The sequence below is a fragment of the Embiotoca jacksoni genome, unplaced genomic scaffold (assembly GCF_022577435.1).
Source record: "Embiotoca jacksoni isolate LCO1_2020_lvr unplaced genomic scaffold, fEmbJac1.0.p SCAF_39, whole genome shotgun sequence".
Lineage (NCBI taxonomy): Eukaryota > Metazoa > Chordata > Actinopteri > Embiotocidae > Embiotoca > Embiotoca jacksoni.
Genome location: NW_027185391.1, coordinates 1325187 through 1345186, shown reverse-complemented (window position 1 = coordinate 1345186; position 20000 = coordinate 1325187). Strand labels below are relative to the sequence as shown.

At 48.2% G+C, this 20000-nt stretch overlaps 2 protein-coding genes across 7 annotated transcripts in view; one reads left to right on the top strand and one right to left on the bottom strand.

Annotated features, from left to right (window-relative positions):
* The window catches only part of tpst1 (tyrosylprotein sulfotransferase 1), a 52390-nt gene extending 44511 nt beyond the window's left edge, over positions 1-7879 (top strand). Inside the window, exons 4-6 of one of the 2 annotated variants that reach the window (XM_069166569.1) lie at positions 1195-1245; positions 1785-1851; positions 2634-7879. In XM_069166569.1, coding sequence (XP_069022670.1) covers positions 1195-1245; positions 1785-1820 — 87 coding nt within the window. In that variant the 3' untranslated portion in view covers positions 1821-1851; positions 2634-7879. The remainder of the gene's footprint in view (positions 1-1194; positions 1246-1784; positions 1852-2633) is intronic. The other variant, XM_069166570.1, reaches the window with a different exon arrangement.
* The window catches only part of LOC138208582 (kinase suppressor of Ras 1-like), a 91949-nt gene continuing 77570 nt past the window's right edge, over positions 5622-20000 (bottom strand). For all 5 annotated transcript variants that reach the window (XM_069166566.1, XM_069166565.1, XM_069166567.1 and 2 more), the window contains 7 exons: positions 10126-10377; positions 9841-10037; positions 9643-9739; positions 8929-9062; positions 8709-8840; positions 8491-8626; positions 5622-8090 (listed from right to left, as the gene is read on the bottom strand). In XM_069166566.1, the coding sequence (XP_069022667.1) occupies positions 7968-8090; positions 8491-8626; positions 8709-8840; positions 8929-9062; positions 9643-9739; positions 9841-10037; positions 10126-10377 (1071 nt within the window). In that variant the 3' untranslated portion in view covers positions 5622-7967. The remainder of the gene's footprint in view (positions 8091-8490; positions 8627-8708; positions 8841-8928; positions 9063-9642; positions 9740-9840; positions 10038-10125; positions 10378-20000) is intronic.

The window sequence follows — 20000 nt, the reverse complement described above, 5'->3', positions numbered from 1 at the left end:
ATGCACCGTGACGTGAGACATGCACCGTGACGTGTGACGTGCACCGAGACGTGACGTGAGACGTGTGACGTGACGTGACGTGACGTGAGACGGCACCGTGACGTGACGTGTGACGTGACGTGAGACGTGAGACGTGCACCGTGACGTGACGTGACGTGAGACGGCACCGTGACGTGTGACATGCACCGTGACGTGAGACATGCACCGTGACGTGTGACGTGCACCGAGACGTGACGTGAGACGTGTGACGTGACGTGACGTGACGTGAGACGGCACCGTGACGTGACGTGTGACGTGACGTGAGACGTGAGACGTGCACCGTGACGTGACGTGACGTGAGACGGCACCGTGACGTGTGACGGCACTGTGGCGTGTGACATGACGTGAGACGTGCACCGTGACGTGACGTGTGACGTGCACCGTGACGTGACGTGGGACGTGTGACGTGAGACATGCACCGTGACGTGAGACGTGCACCGAGACGTGACGTGAGACGTGTGACGTGAGACGTGTACCGTGACGTGAGACGGCACCGTGACTTGAGACGTGAGACGTGCACCGAGACGTGACGTGAGACGTGTGACGTGAGACGTGTACCGTGACGTGAGACGTGCACCGAGACGTGACGTGAGACGTGTGACGTGAGACGTGTACCGTGACGTGAGACGTGCACGTGACGTGCGCGGAGCGGCGTGGGGCTGTAACATCTGAGTCAGAGTTCAGAGAATTGTAGCTTGATCAACATCAGAACCTGAGTTCTGACCCGTTCTGGTCCGGAGGGACGCTGCAGGGACGTCTTCGGATGGACATTGTTCCAGAGACTCGAACACGATCCAGCTCCGGTACGATGAAAGAGGAACAGATTCTGCTGCCCCCTGCTGGTTCCTGTCTTCATCTGTTAAAGTCCAACTTCTTTCTCAGCTTTGTGCTGCAGTGTTTTCCTTCAACTCGAAGGTGACTTCTGTTTAGAAACCGTTCAGTTTCTGTGGAAATCAAACAAATGAACTCTTTTTTATTTATTTATTCATTTATTTCTATGAAAGGACAGTTTTTTTTTCCTGGAGACTAATTTGTCTAATTTGTGCAGACGTAGCCTCCATCCTGTAATCTCTCAAGTGATTTCCAGTGAAGTGTCCTGACCTGTCACCATGGTAACGGCAGACTCTCTAAACGTGGCCTACTTTGTTTTTCCAGGTCTTTAAAGGTGAATTTCAGCTCCCAGATTTCCTTAAAGAGCAGTCACAGGTACAGTAACACTCCTGCCTGTCGTTCAGCTTTTCTTTCTGTCTCTGGTGTCTGATTTGAGTTGCACCACCATGTCGTCGCTCAGCGGAGGATCACGTTCCAGACTCCCATCTGCTCACAGCCACTCATCTCTTGTTTTTCTCCTGAATTTCTGGCCATCTAATGCAGCTTGTTGTTGATTTCTGGTCTCAGCTTCACGACTGCTTCCATGTTTTTGGTCATCAGCAGTTATTTTGTTTGCTAGTCTCTTTGTGTTGTCTCCTGGTTTCAGAGCCTGGCGTCGGCTCCAGAGCACTGCTGCCCTCTCCTGGTAGTTAGATGAACCTGCATCTGTTTTCTTCTTGTTTTAGATGCTTTGAGCAGCCCCCTTCTTTTTTGTTTTTTTTCAACAGTCAGCCTTCATTATTCATCGTCGGTAGAATATTGTGACTCAGCTGTCTGTCAGCATCTTGTCGTGGTTGCAGTTGCTCACTGCTGCAGCTCCTCAGCAGACCGTTCGTCAGGCCGACAGCTGACCTATCGTCTGTTCCTCCTCACAGATCCGGAAGTCTGCAGAGAGACCCAACCCAAGTTAGGAGTCGAGGGAACGCCAGCAGCTCCACACAGGTACGACTCGTATCAGCAGACCCATGTCAGCCTGTAAATCTGTCTTGATTACCATCTGATGGTGTGTTTCTAATAACCACAACATGCCGTTGCTCTGAACTGAACACACTCAACCTGTTTCAGAGTCTCTAAATACCAGATCAGTGGAGGTGACATTTTTATTTTGAAACCCCTTCAATTATGTTTCTGGTCAAATCTGATTTTTTTCCTTATCAACAAAGGGACAGAGAAAAACGTAATTATAAAAAGTCCTCAGTGAACGTCATGCAGCAGGTGTTTTACTCACCAGAGTAACGCTGCTCCTTCTCAAGTCCCAGTCCTGCTGCTGAACTCTATCAGCTCAATGTACTTAAAGACACAGGAACAGTCTGCATCACAATCAAATTAATTCTCCATGTTTCTGGTTTCTTCACTGCTGCTGCTGGACAGAAGAATCAGTGTGTTTATTAAACGGAGGACACAAAAACACACTGAATTCTGGGTAAAATAATAAAAGATGCAGATATTTTGGAGGGTGACGTGTTCACATGATGAGGTCATTTCCTGTCAGTGTGATTTGAAACAACACTACTTCCTGTACGACACAGTAAGAGTCCTGACATGTTAGAGGACTGTTGGAAGGATGTCATGTATGTTGGATGTCATCTGGAACACAGTGTTTGACATGTTTCTACTGGGCTGGATTAAAAACCATCAGATAGAAACAGATGATAAACGCTGATTTTGACTCGTCAGGTGTTGAAATCGGAGAATAATATCTGACGTTCTGTTGTCATGTTCAGTTCAGGACTCGCTGCCGTGGAAACGAAGATCACCACGTCGTCTCAGCACGTGTCAGCGGTCACATGACCACAGCAGGACCGTGTTCTCCTCCTCCTCCCTGCTCCTCCTCCCTGCTCCTCCTCCTCCTCGTCTCCAGGACAGCTGTCGGCCTTCTCCGTACCGTACAGAGAGAAACCCGTTGTGGTTCCGGCACCACGAATGTCAGCTGACCGTCACTTCCTTCACATCATGCTCATCGATTTGTAGAAATGATTTCTGGCTTTTTAGAGAAACTTCTCTGCAGTGAACTGAAATGGCAAACAGGTATTTATGAATGGAAAATTAGCTTTTGGAAGATGCAGTACCTATTTTAATGTTTCATGTTTTTTTTCATGCCTTTGTATTGTACAATGTCATGGTTACGGATCAGTCTGATGTATTGACCGTGATAAACGATGCTTTTTTTTTTTTTTAAACCTCTGGTCAGTTTCTTTTTTCAGTTACACTTTTCATTTTGAAGAACACAATGAAACATCACCTGTACTGCAGCACTATAACGACAGGGGGCGCTGAAGAGACATGACAATCCTGAGATTTAGTCCACAAACACAGAATCATACATTTCCCACAATGCAACCCAAAGAAACTGGAGCCTGTTTAACAGAAACAGATATTTTAAACTCTGAGTTCTCTGTGGTTCCAAGAAGAGACTTCAACTGATCAACCAGCAGTTACACAAATAAAACAGGAAGTGATCCGGATGTATTTATGAATCGTTTCCCAGGTGATCCGTCTGAACCCTGAGCCTGGAATAAAATACATGAACTCTCATTTCTGTTGCATTGAACGTCCTCTGCTCACTTTAAAGGCATTAATGTGTACAGCTGATAATTAGAGCGATGAACTCCTTGAATTATAAGGTTATGACAGTTAGGTCAGATCTGTGGTCGGTAGATGAAACTACACATTCAGTCAGTCCACTGCTGTCTGACACCTCTTCACGCTCTTTAATTAAAGCATCAGCTCCTTTATTTACATATTTGGTCCTTTTCCTCCTCGTATGCTTCCATTAAAAGCTGTTTCTCACTGGGATTCAAGCAAACAGCCTCTTTTCCATTTCACATCAGTGAATGTGTCATCGACCTCGTGGTCTTTTGAAGACAGCTGTGAATGTGTATTAATGACACCTGGGTTGAACCAGCAGCACCTGATCAGCTGATCAGCTGATTTGGTGTTTGGGAAACGGCTTCAACCAGAATGAACTGACTGGGCTGGTTCAAGCCTGGATCAACTCTGTCATCCTGGATATCTTAATTCTGCTTTTGTGAGGAGCTGAAAATAAAACGGGTCTGGGTGGATTTTTAATCTGGGTGGATCAAACACAGGACGAACCGACACCACACTGTTGGACAGGGTTTAAACTACCTCGGAGACCGATATGCTGCATGTGAGGCATTAAGGGGTCATCTGTAAATTGTAGTTTCTACTAAAAGAAAAAATTGTAATTACATTTTTGAGGAAAAACTATAGTCTGACGTTTTATGACATTTTTGACGATATACTGTAGTAGAAAATATTTTTGAAAATTTTGACAACATACTACAGATGATGTTTTATGACATTTTGAAGGACGTCCAATATTATGAGGTTTTACAAAATTTTGGACAACATACGTTATGTGTGAACTTTTTTGACATTTTGGAGGAAAGTTTTTACGTAAGTATGATGTTTTTATGAAATTTTAGGCGACATACTGTGGTTTTAAGTTTATTTGACATTTTAAACGACATGATATTACGATATTTTGGATTACATACTATACTATTATGTTTTTGGGAAAATTTGGATGACGTACTTGTCTTTTGTCTGACTTATTCATGATATTGTGGACGATATACTATTCTATGATGTTTTTTTATTTTATTTTGGATGACACCATAATGTGGTAGCACTGTGGATCAGTGGTTAGCACCGTCGCCTCGGTGACGAGGTTCTCCGCTGGATCCTGGCCTGAGGCCTTTCTGTGTGGAGTTTGCATGTCCTCCCTGTTCCTGCCCGGGTTCTCGCTGGGTGCTTTTCATATTTCGGACAAAATGCTGTGAGTATGACTTCCGTTCATGCAATGGAAGCCAGCGTAGTAGTGCAGTTGTCAGCGTTGTTGTCTCACAGTCTAAAGGTCCGTGGTTCGATCCCCACCTGGGACTTTCTAAGTGGAATTTACATGTTCCTGCGTAGGTAATAACATAAAGGTTTGTCATCCAAAATATGTTATCACGCATGTAGTCCATGATGTAAAACAAACATCATGCATGTAGTCGTAAATGTGACAAAGAGTCACACTCCAAGCAAGAACATGCAATCCTCCACAGACAGAGTTCCAAGCCCCTGATCGAACCGAGTACTTCCTGATTGTGAGATGACAACGCTGGCTTGGAACTAAGCCAATGTGCTGCTTTATTGCATTCTCTTCTGACTTATATGACTTATAAACATGTTATTGAAGAGCGATCTACAGTGCAGTGGTTGGTGTTGTTGCCTTCCAGTCAGAAGGTTCCAGGTTCAAGACTCACCCTGGAAAGGATGACATTAACATCTTAGATGAAAAGCCACATAAAGGGCAAGAATTGAACCTGGAACCTTCTGACTGGGAGGCATTTTACATTATGGACAACATGCATAACTTAGTTGTCCATATTTTGGAAGACATACTTTAAGTTATTACTTATGGAGGAACATGCAAATTCCACAAAGAAAGTCTGAGGCGGGAATCGAACGCAGGACCTTTAGACTGTGAGACGACAACGCTGACAGCTGCACCATTGTGTGGAAATTTTGGACAACATGGCTAAATTGGTCATCTGACCTTCGAGTGACTGAAGTCTATCTGTGGCAAACCAACTGTTTTTAAAACGGGGTTGTAGAATCAATACACACAAGTCACTAGTAGTAGTGACAAGTAGTGTAATAATTTGTTTCACTTGTGAGACATTGAACCAGAGAACACTGAGTCACTTTTGATAACCTTTAATGTCTTAAACTGTTCAGACCAGATACTTTCAAAGTATCAACACGTACAAAAAATAATCTACAGATTACTCCCCCACAGAAAAAAGAACACAAAAGGCTAAAGAAAAACATCAGTATCTGGACATAAATATGATTTAAGTACCAACTAAAAAGCTTTCAAATTGAAACCCAAACATGAACCATGTGTTTTAAACACAACCTCCAGTAGTCTACTGTATTTACATAAATTCATTGAGTTATGTTCCGATCACGTTTGATTGGCTCCTAATGTTCTGCTGAAGTATGTCACTGTACTTTTGACTCGGAGGAAACACAGCAACACAAACACAGCAGCCACATCCTGTTAACTCTCACCATAACTGCAGGAGTGCACAGATGCAAACACACACAGGAGTTTGAATCTGCCTCGCAGCCTCGTCCTGCAGCTCCCCGTCAGACTGAGACTGAACACATCAACAGTTCACTCCTCATGTCTCAGTGTGGCAGACATCACTCAGTAGTTTGCACTTTGATCCCTTAATAATGTCTAATCATTGGAAACGGGGTCAATTCTTACACCGAGCCAGAGCTGCCACACTCTGCAGCGTGCAGAGTATTATTACAGCATTATTACAGAACTGCATGTCTGCAGAGGAAAGTGTTGAGGATTCACATTTTGGGGTTAAAGGCCTGCTGTGGTATCTCTCGGTTTAGATATCAGCTTTCATTGTTCCAGGTTCGGAGATATCCGTCAGATTTACCACGATGTGAGCGAGGCGCTCGGCTCGTCGGTGCTCAGACATGAACGTGACGGGACAGGACCGGCTCTGAGGCCGTGTGCGGTGGTACGTTAACTAAACCATGCTGCTAACATGCTGATGTACAGCAGCTACCGATAATCTACCGACTTTATTCAGGAAGGTTGGAGCGCTCCGTCACGGCGCCGCAGCAGCAGTACCACAACTTCTTAATACTCTCGTATCAGTATTGGAGGCAGAAATCTCACAGACAGACGAGCACCTTAAAACCTGGAATAAGAAAATCAATTGGCATGACCAGATAACACTCAAGGTGAATGAAAAGGTAAAGAAAGTCTGAACTATGAGGGGACCAACCCTTTACATGGAAAGTTTGTGTTGGCACCCGTTGAATAAAAGCTGTTCTTTAGCAGCTGTAGTGGAGTCGGGCTGAAACCAGCAGCCTTCCAGCTCTGAGGATCAACAGCTATAAGAGTGTCCGTCCTCTCACATGCAGACACGAGTTACTGAGATTTACATTCATAGGAGCTCAGCAGTCAGAAAAGAGGAGAAAAGCAGTGGACAGACCGGAAACTAACCAGCTGGACTGATCTTTACAGCAGCAGCTGGCTGGCAAAGGTTTATATTCAGTTTCTTATGAAGAGGAAATGTTCTCATTTTTAAAGTTATTTTCAAGATATCACAAGATATTTTTCATGCTTTCATACAGATCGATAGATGAAACAACTTTGATGAAGAAAGTCTCGTAAGAAAATAAGAAAAGCTTCTTATTTCCCGACTGTGTTGTTAATTAAATCTAAGTCAATTTGGTATCCAGTAATGTCAAGAAAATACATCCAACTAATTTGAAAAATCATCTTGTTGTAAGATAGAAACGTGTTTGGAAATTTGATGAGAGAAGTTGAATGGGAGTCTATGGAGCCGGAGGCTTTTTGGAGCCGACCTCTAGTGGCACTCGCTGGTATTGCAGCTGAAGACACTTCTGGATCAGAACCATTTTACAGACCTGAAGCTACGAACTCTTTTATATCCAGGCTGTGGGTCAGACATATTTACTAATTGTGCTCAGGAAATCAGGAGTATAGCAGAAAAGATGAGCACACAAACAGACGGGGAAACAAAAGCATAGATAATACTGGATCCAAAGGAGGCCATGGAGATCAGGGATAACTGGAGCAGAGGAGAGCAGTGAGATGCTGTTAAAGTGTTCAGGTGAACAGAGGACGTGCGAAGGGAGCAACAACCAAAAGCCACATGAAAATCTCCTTAATAGATCATTCCTTAAAATTCAAAACAGTAGTTACCTTAGAAAAGGTCATTTATAATCTCTGATCCCCAACAGGACAGCTTCACAATATTCACATTTCTTTACAAAACTCTATGTACAGCATTTGATTTGACTGATGATGTGTTTGTTCCTTTTAGCTTCATATTATTTCTGTTTCCATGATGAACATGTGGATTTTAACGTGTATTCACTCAGTAAAATGATGCAGACTCTCTTTTTGAGTGTCGGTGTGGATGGTTTTGCAGGCTGCTTCTTTCAGGGTGATGTCCGTCCTCTCTCTATCGTACATACTGTGTCGTCTCTCAGAAGTGTCCGGGGTGAGACAGCCTGCGGTTCAGTTTGGGAAGTCTCTCCAGCATGCCGGCCAGCTGGGGGAAAGTCGGCCTGGCGTCCGCTTCGAAGGACCAGCAGGCAGAAAGGATTTCCTGTCGGGGAGGAGACCAGAGATAAAACTTTATGGAGCTGAGGGACGGTTCGGCCAATCAGAAGCTTCAGGAAATCACAGAGCAACAGGAATGAGCAGGTTTTATGTGAATGTACAGCTCAGTGTCATCTGCATAACAGAAAAACAAGGAGGCGCGTGTGAGTCCACAGGAAGCAGATATAAAGAGGAAAACATAGGCAGCAACCAACAAAACGTGTCACAAAGGTTCTGAGACACACGGAGGTCTGCAAACACACAACGGACCACACAGAGGACGTGTCCAGACGGACAACGTTGTGGGACACTGAGGGCTGAAGTCCACCGGGCCCCACACTGAGGAGTAAAATTATATTCATCTTTGATCCGCCCCTTTCTTTTGCCCCTCCCACAAACAGACTCACCGTAACCTCCTTTCCCAGATTGGCCTCTGTCAGCACCTTCTTTATGCCCATGTTGCTGCCCACCAGCCAGATTTTAGCTTCCACAGGCTGGTTGGTGATTGGCCAGTCTCCGATCTGCAGCTCGTACCAGATTGTGCTGAAAATAAAAACAACACAAAAATCAGAGCGGTGAAACTGTAAACTAAATGTTAAAACGTGTTTCGTGCATCAATCAATACCCAAATGCATAAATGTCAGCAGCGTTGGAGAACGGCAGCTGGTCCTCGTCCACCTCCGGGCTCATCTGGTGAATGATCTCTGGAGCCAGGTAGCAGATCCAACCCTGTGGTATCCGCAGCACGTTCTTTCTCCTGAACACACACACAGGACTGATGAAGACACCAGCTGAGGCTCACCAGGGACACACACTCACGGCTCGAAGCGTCTCTTCACCCCCACCTGCCTTCCTGTACGACTCCAGACATCCCGAACAGGCCGAAGTCAGTGATCACCACCTTCTTGGCGTCGTAGAACACGTTCTTGGACTTCAGGTCCTTGTGAATGATGCCTTTAGCGTGCAGATAACCCATCCCCTGCAACAGAGAGGGAGCTGCATGAAGCACAGCCTCATCACGCTGAGTCTTCACCAAGGGTTGTAACCTCGCTGTAGCGAGGGGAGCCACCGAATGCCGTTTCAGATAATAACAATACTGTTAAAAGGGTCAATCTGTTCCTGTCGCACATGAACGCAGCGCAGTGTGAACAGTAGTCTGTGTTCAACAAGCGCTTTAAACTTCAGCAGAGAAACATCAGATTTCAAACTCTGGAAACGGTCAACAGAGAGCTGGGACAGGAGAGGTGCTCTGATGACATCACGTTTCAAGAGGGGCGGAGCTTCACCGTCCAAGACTGTAGAAGGCGTCAGGTCAGGAGACACCAGCTGGGTTTTCTTTGTGTCACCGTGAATTCATCCCCCAGAGTCAGACTGTCAACACCGAGTTCCACCGGGACGCTCACGAGGGTTTCAGCTTCCTCCTGCTGCATGTGCACGACTGCACTCAACACGAAGAGTCTGTGAACTATTTTACACCTTCTGAACACTTTCTCCTCCCTCAAGCATCTTTTATAGAAAATCAGAAACCCTCCTAGATTGAAATGAAGATGATAGTTTACCTGAACGATCTCCTGTGCGATCTGTCTGATTTTATTGATGTCCAGTATGTGACCTCTTTCTCTTACAACAGAGTAGAGAGTCAAACCTTTACAGAAGCTGCAGAGGAAACACATGCAGCATGTTACTGAAACCCAGTTCAAACACAAACAATAAATCACACCCAAACAGGGTTTAGGGGAGGAGTCAGGAAGCTGTACCTGGTGATGATGGCGAGGTGGGGCGGAGCCATGCAGGCGCCCATGAACAGGACCACGTTCTGGTGCCGGGTCTGCCTGTAGTTCATCACCTCCTTCTTGAAGAGCTTCAGATGATCCTGGTTGTTGCCGTCGATCTCCAGCAGACGGATGGCCACCTCCCCGTGCCAGCGGCCTTTGTGCACCTTCCCCCAGCGGCCCTGCAGGACAACGTTCAGCCGCGTTGGACCCGGCGGTCGGGTCCAACGCGTGTTGTGTAGTTGTGTAGTTGTGTAGTTGTGTCCTCACCTTGCCGATGAGCTCTCCCAGCTGCAGTTGCTCGTACGGGATGTCCCACTCCTGCAGGTAGACGCTGGTCTGGCTGGCCTTACGAGAGATGAGGCCCCGCAAGCGGCCGGCGGTGTCGCGCCGGTAGATGGAGGAAGGCAGGTCCTCCAGACCGTCCTCATCACAGTCCTCCGTGGAGCAGCTCTTCTTTCTGTCACTCTGATCAGCTGCTTCCTCATCTTGAGCTCGGTAGTCTTCCTCAGCCTCCTCCTCCTGGCACAAAACGGAGTCACGGAGATGAATGTTGGGGAATCGACCATCATCATGTGCATCTATAGTTCAGACCATCAGTATCTGGACAGTTTCTCTGTTGTTGTTGCTTGGGAAACGCATCACTATGTGTGGTGTGAAAAGGGGCGGGGCCTCATGATGTGAAGCAGCGCTGTGACTCCTCCTGCACACTGTGCATGTCGGATCTGCAGCGACTCACAGGACATTCGAGCACTTATTAAATCCCGCGGTTCACTTTATTCCACCAGAACTGGTGGAATAAATTTCCAACCTGACGTTTATTTCTAAAATCCTTGAAGAAGTTGTTTCAAATCAACTTTTTGATCATTTCCAAAGGAATGATCTGTTTGAAGATGTTCAGTCTTTAGAGTTCATCATAGCACAGAAACAGCTCTGGTGAGAGTTACTAACGACCTTTTATTAGCCTCAGATAATGGACTCGTCTCTGTACTTGTTCTTCTGGACCTCAGTGCTGCTTTTGATACGATTGATCATACGATCTTATTACAGAAATTAGGAGACGTTACGAGGATTAAAGGAACTGCATTAGACTGGTTCAAATCCTACTTATCAGATAGATTCCAGTTTGTCCATGTCAACAATGAGTCTTCCAGACAAACAAGAGTTAGTTATGGAGTTCCACAAGGCTCAGTGTTAGGCCCAATACTTTTTACTTTGTACATGCTTCCATTAGGAGATGTCATCAGGAAGCACTGCATCAACTTCTATTGTTATGCAGATGACACTCAGCTATATCTTTCTATAAAACCAGATGAAACTAATCAGTTAGTAAAACTTGAAGCCTGTCTAAAAGACATAAAGGCCCGGATGACCAAAAACTTCCTGCTTCTAAATTCAGACAAAACAGAAGTTCTTGTACTTGGTCCTAAACACCTCAGAAACTCTTTCTGTAATCACTTAGTTACTCTAGATGATGTTGTCTTGGCCTCCAGCAAAACTGTGAGGAACCTTGGAGTCATATTTGGTGAGGATTTGTCCTTTAGCCACCATATAAAGGATGGATGTCCAAATTACTCATTAAAAACCTGCAGCTGATCCAAAATGCTGCAGCAAGAGTGCTGACGGGATTTATCAAGAGAGATCATATTTCTCCAGTTTTATCTTCTCTTCACTGGCTTCCTGTGAAATCAAGAATATAATTTAAAATTATCTTGATGACTTACAAAGCTCTACATGACCAGGCTCCATCATATCTTAGAGATCTTATAGAACCATATAATCCCAGCAGAGCACTTCTCTCTCAGTACGCTGGTCTGCTTGTGGTTCCTAGAGTTTCCAGAAGTAGAATGGGAGGCGGAGCTTCAGTTTTCAGGCTCCTCCCCTGTGGAACCAGCTCCCAGTTTGTGTTGGAGGGGCAGAAACCCTCTCTAGCTTTAAGATTAGACTCAAAACGTTCCTTCTTGATGAAGCCTATAGTTAGGGCTGGCTCAGGTAGACCTGAACCAACCCTTAGTTATGCTGTTATAGGCCGAGGCTGCTGGAGGACCTCGTTACATGCTGAGCTTCTTTTCTTTCCTCCTACTCTTTAACTGACTCATACCTCACCATCTTCTTCTCTCCCATAGTTTCTTCTTATTATCTGTTGTCTCCATTCAGTTCCTTCACTCGTGTAGTTTCTGTTCTTTCTTTTCCAGATGTCCCATCGTGGAGCTGCATGTCTCTGCTCTGCGCTTGTTGTCTCCACCAACAGTTCTTCTCTTCTATCTCTATGCTGTCCTTTTCTCTCTCTGCTCTCCTCTCACCCCAACCGGTCGAGGCAGATGCTCCGCCCACCTCTGAGTCTGGTTCTGTTAACAGATGCTCCGCCCACCTCTGAGCCTGGTTCTGTTAACAGATGCTCCGCCCACCTCTGAGCCTGGTTCTATTAACAGATGCTCCGCCCACCTCTGATCCTGGTTCTGTTAACAGATGCTCCGTCCACCTCTGAGCCTGGTTCTGTTAACAGATGCTCCGCCAACCTCTGATCCTGGTTCTGTTAACAGATGTTCTCCACCTGTGATCCTGGTTCTGTTAACAGATGTTCTCCACCTCTGAGTCTGGTTCTGTTAACAGATGCTCCGCCCACCTCTGAGCCTGGTTCTGTTAACAGATGCCCCGCCCACCTCTGATACTGGTTCTGTTAACAGATGCTCCGCCCACCTCTGAGCCTGGTTCTGTTAACAGATGCTCCGCCCACCTCTGATCCTGGTTCTCTTAACAGATGCTCCGCCCACCTCTGAGCCTGGTTCTGTTAACAGATGCTCCGCCCACCTCTGATCCTGGATCTGTTAACAGATGCTCCGCCCACCTCTGATCCTGGTTCTGTCAACAGATGTTCTCCACCTCTGATCCTGGTTCTGTTAACAGATGTTCTCCACCTCTGATCCTGGTTCTGTGAACAGATGCTCCGTCCACCTCTGAGCCTGGTTCTGTTAACAGAAGCTCCGCCCACCTCTGATCCTGGTTCTGTTAACAGATGTTCTCCACCTCTTATCCTGGTTCTGTTAACAGATGTTCTCCACCTCTGAGTCTGGTTCTGTTAACAGATGCTCCGCCCACCTCTGAGCCTGGTTCTGTTAACAGATGCCCCGCCCACCTCTGATCCTGGTTCTGTTAACAGATGCTCCGCCCACCTCTGAGCCTGGTTCTGTTAACAGATGCTCCACCCACCTCTGATCCTGGTTCTGTTAACAGATGCTCCACCCACCTCTGATCCTGGTTCTGTTAACAGATGTTCTCCACCTCTGAGCCTGGTTCTGTTAACAGATGCTCCACCCACCTCTGAGCCTGGTTCTGTTAACAGATGCTCCGCCCACCTCTGATCCTGGTTCTGTTAACAGATGTTCTCCACCTCTGATCCTGGTTCTGTTAACAGATGCCCCGCCCACCTCTGAGCCTGGTTCTGTTAACAGATGCTCCGCCCACCTCTGATCCTGGTTCTGTTAACAGATGTTCTCCACCTCTGAGCCTGGTTCTGTTAACAGATGCTCCACCCACCTCTGATCCTGGTTCTGTTAACAGATGTTCTCCACCTCTGAGTCTGGTTCTGTTAACAGATGCTCTGCCCACCTCTGATCCTGGTTCTGTTAACAGATTCCCCGCCCACCTCTGATCCTGGTTCTGTTAACAGATGCTCCGCCCACCTCTGATCCTGGTTCTGTTAACAGATGTTCTCCATCTCTGATCCTGGTTCTGTTAACAGATGCCCCGCCCACCTCTGATCCTGGTTCTGTTAACAGATGTTCTCCACCTCTGAGTCTGGTTCTGTTAACAGATGCTCCGCCCACCTCTGAGCCTGGTTCTGTTAACAGATGCCCCACCCACCTCTGATCCTGGTTCTGTTAACAGATGCTCCGCCCACCTCTGAGCCTGGTTCTGTTAACAGATGCTCCACCCACCTCTGATCCTGGTTCTGTTAACAGATGCTCCACCCACCTCTGATCCTGGTTCTGTTAACAGATGCTCCGTCCACCTCTGAGCCTGGTTCTGTTAACAGATGCTCCGCCAACCTCTGATCCTGGTTCTGTTAACAGATGTTCTCCACCTGTGATCCTGGTTCTGTTAACAGATGTTCTCCACCTCTGAGTCTGGTTCTGTTAACAGATGCTCCGCCCACCTCTGAGTCTGGTTCTGTTAACAGATGCTCCGCCCACCTCTGATCCTGGATCTGTTAACAGATGCTCCGCCCACCTCTGAGTCTGGTTCTGTTAACAGATGCTCCGCCCACCTCTGAGCCTGGTTCTGTTAACAGATGCTCCGCCCACCTCTGAGCCTGGTTCTATTAACAGATGCTCCGCCCACCTCTGATCCTGGTTCTGTTAACAGATGTTCTCCACCTCTGAGTCTGGTTCTGTTAACAGATGCTCCGCCCACCTCTGAGCCTGGTTCTGTTAACAGATGCCCCGCCCACCTCTGATACTGGTTCTGTTAACAGATGCTCCGCCCACCTCTGAGCCTGGTTCTGTTAACAGATGCTCCGCCCACCTCTGATCCTGGTTCTCTTAACAGATGCTCCGCCCACCTCTGAGCCTGGTTCTGTTAACAGATGCTCCGCCCACCTCTGATCCTGGATCTGTTAACAGATGCTCCGCCCACCTCTGATCCTGGTTCTGTTAACAGATGCTCCGCCCACCTCTGATCCTGGTTCTGTCAACAGATGTTCTCCACCTCTGATCCTCGTTCTGTTAACAGATGTTCTCCACCTCTGATCCTGGTTCTGTGAACAGATGCTCTGTCCACCTCTGAGCCTGGTTCTGTTAACAGATGCTCCGCCCACCTCTGATCCTGGTTCTGTTAACAGATGTTCTCCACCTCTTATCCTGGTTCTGTTAACAGATGTTCTCCACGTCTGAGTCTGGTTCTGTTAACAGATGCTCTGCCCACCTCTGATCCCGGTTCTGTTAACAGATGTTCTCCACCTCTGATCCTGGTTCTGTTAACAGATGCTCCGCCCACCTCTGATCCTGGTTCTGTTAACAGATGCTCCGTCCACTTCTGAGCCTGGTTCTGTTAACAGATGCTCCGCCAACCTCTGATCCTGGTTCTGTTAACAGATGTTCTCCACCTGTGATCCTGGTTCTGTTAACAGATGTTCTCCACCTCTGAGTCTGGTTCTGTTAACAGATGCTCCGCCCACCTCTGAGCCTGGTTCTGTTAACAGATGCCCCGCCCACCTCTGATACTGGTTCTGTTAACAGATGCTCCGCCCACCTCTGAGCCTGGTTCTGTTCACAGATGCTCCGCCCACCTCTGATCCTGGATCTGTTAACAGATGCTCCGCCCACCTCTGATCCTGGTTCTGTTAACAGATGCTCCGCCCACCTCTGATCCTGGTTCTGTAAACAGATGTTCTCCATCTCTGATCCTGGTTCTGTTAACAGATGCCCCGCCCACCTCTGATCCTGGTTCTGTTAACAGATGTTCTCCACCTCTGATCCTGGTTCTGTTAACAGATGCTCCGCCCACCTCTGATCCTGGTTCTGTTAACAGATGTTCTCCACCTCTGAGTCTGGTTCTGTTAACAGATGCTCCGCCCACCTCTGAGCCTGGTTCTGTTAACAGATGCTCCGCCCACCTCTGATCCTGGTTCTGTTAACAGATGCCCCGCCCACCTCTGAGCCTGGTTCTGTTAACAGATGCTCCACCCACCTCTGATCCTGGTTCTGTTAACAGATGTTCTCCACCTCTGAGCCTGGTTCTGTTAACAGATGCTCCACCCACCTCTGATCCTGGTTCTGTTAACAGATGCTCCGCCCACCTCTGAGCCTGGTTCTGTTAACAGATGCCCCGCCCACCTCTGATCCTGGTTCTGTTAACAGATGCTCCGCCCACCTCTGATCATGGTTCTGTTAACAAATGCCCCGCCCACCTCTGATCCTGGTTCTCTTAACAGATGCTCCGCCCACCTCTGATCCTGGTTCTGTAACAGATGTTCTCCACCTCTGATCCTGGTTCTGTTAACAGATGCTCCGCCCACCTCTGATCCTGGTTCTGTTAACAGATGCTCCGCCCACCCCTGAGCCTGGTTCTGTTAACAGATGCTCTGCCCACCTCTGATCCCGGTTCTGTTAACAGATGTTCTCCACCTCTGATCCTGGTTCTGTTAACAGATGCTCCGCCCACCTCTGATCCTGGTTCTGTTAACAGATGCTCCGTCCACTTCTGAGCCTGGTTCTGTTAACAGATGCTCCGCCAACCTCTGATCCTGGTTCTGTTAACAGATGTTCTCCACCTGTGATCCTGGTTCTGTTAACAGATGTTCTCCACCTCTGAGTCTGGTTCTGTTAACAGATGCTCCGCCCACCTCTGAGCCTGGTTCTGTTAACAGATGCCCCGCCCACCTCTGATACTGGTTCTGTTAACAGATGCTCCGCCCACCTCTGAGCCTGGTTCTGTTCACAGATGCTCCGCCCACCTCTGATCCTGGATCTGTTAACAGATGCTCCGCCCACCTCTGATCCTGGTTCTGTTAACAGATGCTCCGCCCACCTCTGATCCTGGTTCTGTCAACAGATGTTCTCCACCTCTGATCCTGGTTCTGTTAACAGATGCTCCGTCCACCTCTGAGCCTGGTTCTGTTAACAGATGCTCCGCCCACCTCTGATCCTGGTTCTGTTAACAGATGTTCTCCACCTCTTATCCTGGTTCTGTTAACAGATGTTCTCCACCTCTGAGTCTGGTTCTGTTAACAGATGCTCCACCCACCTCTGAGCCTGGTTCTGTTAACAGATGCTCCACCCACCTCTGATCCTGGTTCTGTTAACAGATGCTCCACCCACCTCTGATCCTGGTTCTGTTAACAGATGTTCTCCACCTCTGAGCCTGGTTCTGTTAACAGATGCTCCACCCACCTCTGAGCCTGGTTCTGTTAACAGATGCTCCGCCCATCTCTGATCCTGGTTCTGTTAACAGATTCCCCGCCCACCTCTGATCCTGGTTCTGTTAACAGATGTTCTCCACCTCTGATCCTGGTTCTGTTAACAGATGCCCCGCCCACCTCTGAGCCTGGTTCTGTTAACAGATGCTCCGCCCACCTCTGATCCTGGTTCTGTTAACAGATGTTCTCCACCTCTGAGCCTGGTTCTGTTAACAGATGCTCCACCCACCTCTGATCCTGGTTCTGTTAACAGATGTTCTCCACCTCTGAGCCTGGTTCTGTTAACAGATGCTCCGCCAACCTCTGATCCTGGTTCTGTTAACAGATGTTCTCCACCTCTGAGCCTGGTTCTGTTAACAGATGCTCCGCCAACCTCTGATCCTGGTTCTGTTAACAGATGCCCCGCCCACCTCTGAGCCTGGTTCTGTTAACAGATGCTCCGCCCACCTCTGATCCTGGTTCTGTTAACAGATGCCCCGCCCACCTCTGAGCCTGGTTCTGTTAACAGATGCTCCGCCCACCTCTGATCCTGGTTCTGTTAACAGATGTTCTCCACCTCTGATCCTGGTTCTGTTAACAGATGCCCCGCCCACCTCTGAGCCTGGTTCTGTTAACAGATGCTCCGCCCACCTCTGATCCTGGTTCTGTTAACAGATGTTCTCCACCTCTGAGCCTTGTTCTGTTAACAGATGCTCCACCCACCTCTGATCCTGGTTCTGTTAACAGATGTTCTCCACCTCTGAGCCTGGTTCTGTTAACAGATGCTCCGCCAACCTCTGATCCTGGTTCTGTTAACAGATGCCCCGCCCACCTCTGAGCCTGGTTCTGTTAACAGATGCCCCGCCCACCTCTGATACTGGTTCTGTTAACAGATGCTCCGCCCACCTCTGAGCCTGGTTCTGTTCACAGATGCTCCGCCCACCTCTGATCCTGGATCTGTTAACAGATGCTCCGCCCACCTCTGATCCTGGTTCTGTTAACAGATGCTCCGCCCACCTCTGATCCTGGTTCTGTCAACAGATGTTCTCCACCTCTGATCCTGGTTCTGTTAACAGATGCTCCGTCCACCTCTGAGCCTGGTTCTGTTAACAGATGCTCCGCCCACCTCTGATCCTGGTTCTGTTAACAGATGTTCTCCACCTCTTATCCTGGTTCTGTTAACAGATGTTCTCCACCTCTGAGTCTGGTTCTGTTAACAGATGCTCCGCCCACCTCTGAGCCTGGTTCTGTTAACAGATGCTCCACCCACCTCTGATCCTGGTTCTGTTAACAGATGCTCCACCCACCTCTGATCCTGGTTCTGTTAACAGATGTTCTCCACCTCTGAGCCTGGTTCTGTTAACAGATGCTCCACCCACCTCAGAGCCTGGTTCTGTTAACAGATGCTCCGCCCATCTCTGATCCTGGTTCTGTTAACAGATTCCCCGCCCACCTCTGATCCTGGTTCTGTTAACAGATGTTCTCCACCTCTGATCCTGGTTCTGTTAACAGATGCCCCGCCCACCTCTGAGCCTGGTTCTGTTAACAGATGCTCCGCCCACCTCTGATCCTGGTTCTGTTAACAGATGTTCTCCACCTCTGAGCCTGGTTCTGTTAACAGATGCTCCACCCACCTCTGATCCTGGTTCTGTTAACAGATGTTCTCCACCTCTGAGCCTGGTTCTGTTAACAGATGCTCCGCCAACCTCTGATCCTGGTTCTGTTAACAGATGCCCCACCCACCTCTGAGCCTGGTTCTGTTAACAGATGCTCCGCCCACCTCTGATCCTGGTTCTGTTAACAGATGCCCCGCCCACCTCTGAGCCTGGTTCTGTTAACAGATGCTCCGCCCACCTCTGATCCTGGTTCTGTTAACAGATGTTCTCCACCTCTGATCCTGGTTCTGTTAACAGATGTTCTCCACCTCTGAGCCTGGTTCTGTTAACAGATGCTCCGCCAACCTCTGATCCTGGTTCTGTTAACAGATGCCCCGCCCACCTCTGAGCCTGGTTCTGTTAACAGATGCTCCACCCACCTCTGATCCTGGTTCTGTTAACAGATGTTCTCCACCTCTGAGCCTGGTTCTGTTAACAGATGCCCCGCCCACCTCTGAGCCTGGTTCTGTTAACAGATGCTCCGCCCACCTCTGATCCTGGTTCTGTTAACAGATGCTCCGCCCACCTCTGATCCTGGTTCTGTTAACAGATACCCCGCCCACCTCTGAGCCTGGTTCTGTTAACAGATGCTCCACCCACCTCTGATCCTGGTTCTGTTAACAGATGCTCCACCCACCTCTGATCCTGGTTCTGTTAACAGATGTTCTCCACCTCTGAGCCTGGTTCTGTTAACAGATGCTCCACCCACCTCTGAGCCTGGTTCTGTTAACAGATGCTCCGCCCATCTCTGATCCTGGTTCTGTTAACAGATTCCCCGCCCACCTCTGATCCTGGTTCTGTTAACAGATGTTCTCCACCTCTGATCCTGGTTCTGTTAACAGATGCCCCGCCCACCTCTGAGCCTGGTTCTGTTAACAGATGCTCCGCCCACCTCTGATCCTGGTTCTGTTAACAGATGTTCTCCACCTCTGAGCCTGGTTCTGTTAACAGATGCTCCGCCAACCTCTGATCCTGGTTCTGTTAACAGATGTTCTCCACCTCTGAGCCTGGTTCTGTTAACAGATGCTCCGCCAACCTCTGATCCTGGTTCTGTTAACAGATGCCCCGCCCACCTCTGAGCCTGCTTCTGTTAACAGATGCTCCGCCCACCTCTGATCCTGGTTCTGTTAACAGATGCCCCGCCCACCTCTGAGCCTGGTTCTGTTAACAGATGCTCCGCCCACCTCTGATCCTGGTTCTGTTAACAGATGTTCTCCACCTCTGATCCTGGTTCTGTTAACAGATGCCCCGCCCACCTCTGAGCCTGGTTCTGTTAACAGATGCTCCGCCCACCTCTGATCCTGGTTCTGTTAACAGATGTTCTCCACCTCTGAGCCTTGTTCTGTTAACAGATGCTCCACCCACCTCTGATCCTGGTTCTGTTAACAGATGTTCTCCACCTCTGAGCCTGGTTCTGTTAACAGATGCTCCGCCAACCTCTGATCCTGGTTCTGTTAACAGATGCCCCGCCCACCTCTGAGCCTGGTTCTGTTAACAGATGCCCCGCCCACCTCTGATACTGGTTCTGTTAACAGATGCTCCGCCCACCTCTGAGCCTGGTTCTGTTCACAGATGCTCCGCCCACCTCTGATCCT